This window comes from Diplotaxodon limnothrissa, linkage group LG3 (assembly GCF_057381915.1).
Source record: "Diplotaxodon limnothrissa isolate DT_005_m linkage group LG3, D_limnothrissa_male_GT1.1, whole genome shotgun sequence".
NCBI classification, from domain to species: domain Eukaryota; kingdom Metazoa; phylum Chordata; class Actinopteri; order Cichliformes; family Cichlidae; genus Diplotaxodon; species Diplotaxodon limnothrissa.
Genome location: NC_140598.1, coordinates 22261228 through 22265911, shown reverse-complemented (window position 1 = coordinate 22265911; position 4684 = coordinate 22261228). Strand labels below are relative to the sequence as shown.

Below are 4684 nucleotides of genomic sequence, written 5' to 3'. Positions count from 1 at the left end.
GCCTCTTTGCTGACTTTAAAAACGCCCATTTAGGATAGCCACGCGTTTTGAGTGCTTCCTTTACTCAAATATAATATATATAATCTTGTCATCATATATTATCCATCCATGATTGTTTACATTTTTTCTTTTCAAATATTTCTTTTATTATTCTCAAAAATAATTTCTGAAGTTGGCAAATAAAAACAGAAGTAATAATGTGGAAAAACGCAGTTCTTTCTGATGTATAGTAATCCAGTATTCACAGATATTATCAGAAACACAAATACAGTATTTCAAATATTTAACATCTTCCTGCATTAATCCAGACACAAAACTGCCAAGTTTGAAGCTGGCTCATGTGCACACATGCAGCTTCAGTTCAGAGACAAATGGCAGCCGCACAACCGACAGTGTGTGCGTTCATAAGACCAAACCACACACACTCACACCCCACACTTTCGCCCACGTGTGGGCCATTCTTGAAATATAAAGAATGACAACTTTATTCCTGGACTCTGGCAGTTTGTTCCTCTTGCATCTGAAAAGTTGCAAGTGTTCTGACCTGACACTCTGAAGCGATTGCTGCCAGCTCAGATTTGCTGAACCCTTCTAAACAATACCTGTTCACTCTACTCTCCCCTCTCTCCATTCCTGCTGAAATCAGTCTTGACACACACGACTCCAGTCGCACCATGCTTACTTCCTATTTTTCACTATTTGACTGTTGTTGTGTTCAAATATTTAAGAAGAAATATTTGTGGTTTAGAAAGATTTAATTTGCTTTGGCAGTTCCTGTTCCTTTTCCTGAAATAAGAGAAACATGGACACAAAAACACACCCTGTGTAGCCTTGACTATCGAATGTTATCCTTCAGTTGATTCTAAGGCCCAGTTCAGGACATCTTGTTTGGACTCTGTGACCCAGAGACGTATAAAAAGCCATCACTGGTGTATGTGTAAGCATGCTGAAAAACCCTCTGCACTCTATGTCTACCGGCAATATTTCAAATCCAAACATTAACATTGAATGAAGCTCTTGACTCTGAAAACATGAAACGCCAACCCATTTATGAGCAAATTTGCATCGTGTATATATTAAAACAATAACACACAGCTTTATTTATTTTATAAACATCCATCCATCCATTCGCTTTCGCTTATCCTTTTCAGGGTTGTGGGGGGCGCTGGAGCCTATCCCAGCTGTCATAGGGCGAGAGGCGGGGTACACCCTGGACAGGTCGCCAGTCTGTCGCAGGGCAATTTGATGAACAATTTATAATTTTTACATAATACTCCAGCCTTTCAACTCTGAGCTTATTTAGTTCTATTAATACACTGAAATCTCATTTGTGTCATGAAGAAAGTCTTTAATCAAACAGAATTCAAAGATCAGAAACATTTCATATATGGAGTTAAACATGAATCATTGTTTCAACAACATATTTATTGTTGTCATAAACAGACAAGAAGACAACAACAAACTGCTCCTCCCATTCAACACATGTCAGTCCATATCCCAGCAAACTAAATCATCTCCATTTACACATCAAATAGAAACATGAATCACTTGTAATGATTAGAAACTTGATAGAATTTCAAATCTAGTTTGGGGAGTCATTCAGTGAGAAACAGTGAAATGATTTTCCATGTGAAAAGGTGGACAGCAGAAACAGAAAGAAACAGTGAAACTAAAAGAGAAACAAAGAGCTTTGGAACAACGAGGCAGCAGGAGGACAGCTGCAGTTTAACAGCTTCAACTCACTGACAGGAAACAACATTAGAAACATCATCATCCTCAACTCATCTGCTGCACTGACACTGACACCTTCAACGGACACACCTTCACTTTACCATCAGTTTCAATGTATGGAAACATCCTGTGAGTGAAAGTGTGTGTGAAGGTGTGTATGTGTGTGTTAGTATCAGGATCAGAGAACGACAGCTTTCCTCTGTTCCAGTCCAGATTCACTCTGATCCTCTGGAACTTCTTCTGAACTGAGAGAGCAGTGAGAGGAGCTGATGGTGAGTGTTTGTAGTATTTACTTCCATCAAACAATATCTCCCATAATCCAGATTGTATGTTTCCTTTCCTCTCCACAGACTCTGCCAACACACCCAGTAACCACCGTGTACTGTCTCCAACTTCAACATACCAGCTGTGAGTCCCTGAGTTAAAGCCCTCAGAGCCCAGGACAGAGCAGAACAAATCAAACCTCTCTGGATTATCAGGAAGCTGCTGCCTCTCTCCTCCTCTCACACTGGTCAGATCTTCAGACAGGATGAGTTGTGGATGAGCAGTGTTTGGGTCCAGAATGAGAGGAGTGTAGGAGACCATGTCCTTCATGTTGTTCCAGATGTTGAAGGTCAGGTTGCCCAGGTGTTTGGCCTGGTCTATCAGAGCTCCTGAGGGCAGCTGTGGATCATCCAGCAGGGGGCAGCGCTGGACTCTTTCCACTGCAGCCTTGTAGTTGTGCAGGAATGAGACGTCTTCAGCTCTCAGCTCCTCTTCTGTGGCTCTGACTGTGTCTGAAAGAGCTGCTATCTCTCTGCTCAGAGCCTCCATCTTCTCCTTCATCATCCCACTCTTCTGCTCCTCTTCCTCCCTCACTGCAGCCAGCCTGGCCTCCTCTTCATCTGCTAGAAACTGGTGAAGCTTCTTAAACTGCTCCTTAATCTGCCTCTCTGTGTGTCGGGCCTGGACCTTAATGTGTTCTGCTGTTTGATCAAACTTCACTTGAACTTCTTCACAAACCTTTAACTTCTTATTTAAGGGCTCCAGAGTTTCCTGAAGTTTCTTCTTGTGTTGTTGTGCAACTTCATCGATGGGTCTGAATCTGTGATTGGTGTGTTTTTCTGAGTCTCTGCAGACGACACACACTGGCTGCTGATGGTCCAGACAGAAGAGTTTGAGTTTCTCAGAGTGCAGACTGCAGAGAGCCTCTGAAGCTCTCTGATCTCTCTCCTGCAGGAACGACTCACACAGGTTCTTTAAAGCTTGGTTTAAAGGTGGATCATCCTTTGAAGATATGTTCTTACAAACTGGACACTCACATATCTGTTTTTTTCTCCACCATCTCTTCAGACAGTCTTTACAGAAGCTGTGGCTACATGACAGAATAACAGGATCTCTGAAGACCTCCTGACAGACCTGACAGCAGAGATCCTCCTCTGATCTGGAAGCCATTGAGTCTGTGAGTGAAGCTGAAAACAGCAGACAGGAAGTACAGTCAGTCCTGGCTCCCCTCCCTCCTCTACCACCTTCACTGAAAATTCCTTTGAGCCGTGTTTTTGCTCAAACTCACATTCAGTGTGTGGAGCGTCAGCAGCTTGAAGCAGCAGTGTTGGAGTTTTCCACTTTTCTCTCCTGTAGCTGGACTCACTCAGAGGAAGCTGCTAGTTTGGTCTGAACTCAGTCTGATCGTCTGTGCGTCTCTCTGTACTGAGAAAGAGGAACAGCCTGTTTTCTCATTTCTCTCAGGTGAGTGACGTGAGAAGGCGGAGCTTCATTAAATTTCCACTTATTTCACTTAGCTCGGCCCACATCCTCATTTTAGGTTTGACAACAATTTTAGCAGACAAGGGTGAATCTCTTAGACATGAACTGAGCTACGACTTGGGGAAAGCCTTGGAGGGGACTGGTGGGGGGCCTGGTAGATCTCAATGTACTAATAAGAAGTGAAGAAGTGAAAGGATTCAAAAGCGGAAGAAGGGTGGGGCAGGAAAAAGAGAACAAACAGCTTGTATAACTGGGGGATCATATACAGATATCTTTGTGTAGATAGTGTTTGGAGGCGTAGGCCTGCTCCTAAAAGATATTTTATCTCCAAAAATGTGAGTGTGAAAGCAGAGTGCAGATAGCAAAAAGACATTGACATGATGTTAAATCAATATCAGGCAATTCCGTTCAATTAACATTGAAATCTGACATTCATTTTACATCACTTCTGCATCCTCAATTAATATTGAAACAATGTTAGAGTTGGATATCAGAATAATCTTCAAATTTGACATCGATTTTACATCACTTTGGCACCCTCACTTAATAATGAAAAAAATCCTGAATTCTAGTGTTTATTTTCCACAACATTTGCACCCATGGTTAATATTAAAATAATAATTACATCATGATTAAAAATAAAGAGGACTTAATAGGTATTTCATTCAATACTAAACCACTGCAAATTAATCAATCAATACTTAAACCTGCGTAAAAGACATTTGTGTATCATCTAAAAACAGGATTACCGTATATGTTAGACATTGTCTTTCAGCTTACCATGTTCATTATAATATCCCTATAACATTAAGCATCAGTCATTATATGTCACGGGGTAGAAAGGGACAAGTTATCTAGGTTTTTTACTATGTTTGCTGTGTTTTACCTTTTTAATATTTTAATATTGTACAATGGTTTATTTGTATGAGTTTTACTGCATGTTTTTATGGTATTTATTGGTGACTTGTCCTGGAAAGACTCCGCCCCTACCTGATTATAAACCTGATCACACCTGGGAGGTCCCAGAGGCCAATAAGAGGGCCTGGAAGACCACAGAGGCTTGAGGGGAGGCTTGAGAGACGGGCAGGAGTGAGTGGTGTCAGGCGGCGGCGGCGCCTGCAAGCCCAAGGGTTGGAGCTTAGCGTTCAGGAGGACGATACAACACCAGCGACTAGGGACGCGGAGCGAACAGGCGGACGGCAGTAGC

The 4684-nt window shown here is 42.1% G+C and overlaps 1 protein-coding gene across 2 annotated transcripts; it reads right to left on the bottom strand.

Annotated features, from left to right (window-relative positions):
• Window positions 1-1776: 1776 nt before the first annotated feature.
• On the bottom strand, window positions 1777-3177 carry LOC146634943 (nuclear factor 7, ovary-like). 2 transcript variants are annotated; one of them, XM_085350485.1, is made up of 2 exons: window positions 3135-3165; window positions 1777-2921 (listed from the first exon to the last, which is right to left on the bottom strand). In XM_085350485.1, exon 2 carries the CDS (start codon window positions 2557-2559, stop codon window positions 1777-1779), a length of 783 nt encoding a protein of 260 aa, XP_085206611.1. In that variant the 5' UTR covers window positions 2560-2921; window positions 3135-3165. The 2 variants fall into 2 exon arrangements, with proteins under 2 accessions (XP_085206611.1, XP_085206612.1); XM_085350486.1 differs by having other exon boundaries at window positions 1777-3177.
• Window positions 3178-4684: the final 1507 nt, after the last annotated feature.

What these genes read in the sequence shown, in the direction of transcription:
- LOC146634943 (XM_085350486.1), bottom strand. Translation starts at nt 3,165, where the DNA reads ATGGCTTCCAGATCAGAGGAGGATCTCTGCTGTCAGGTCTGTCAGGAG.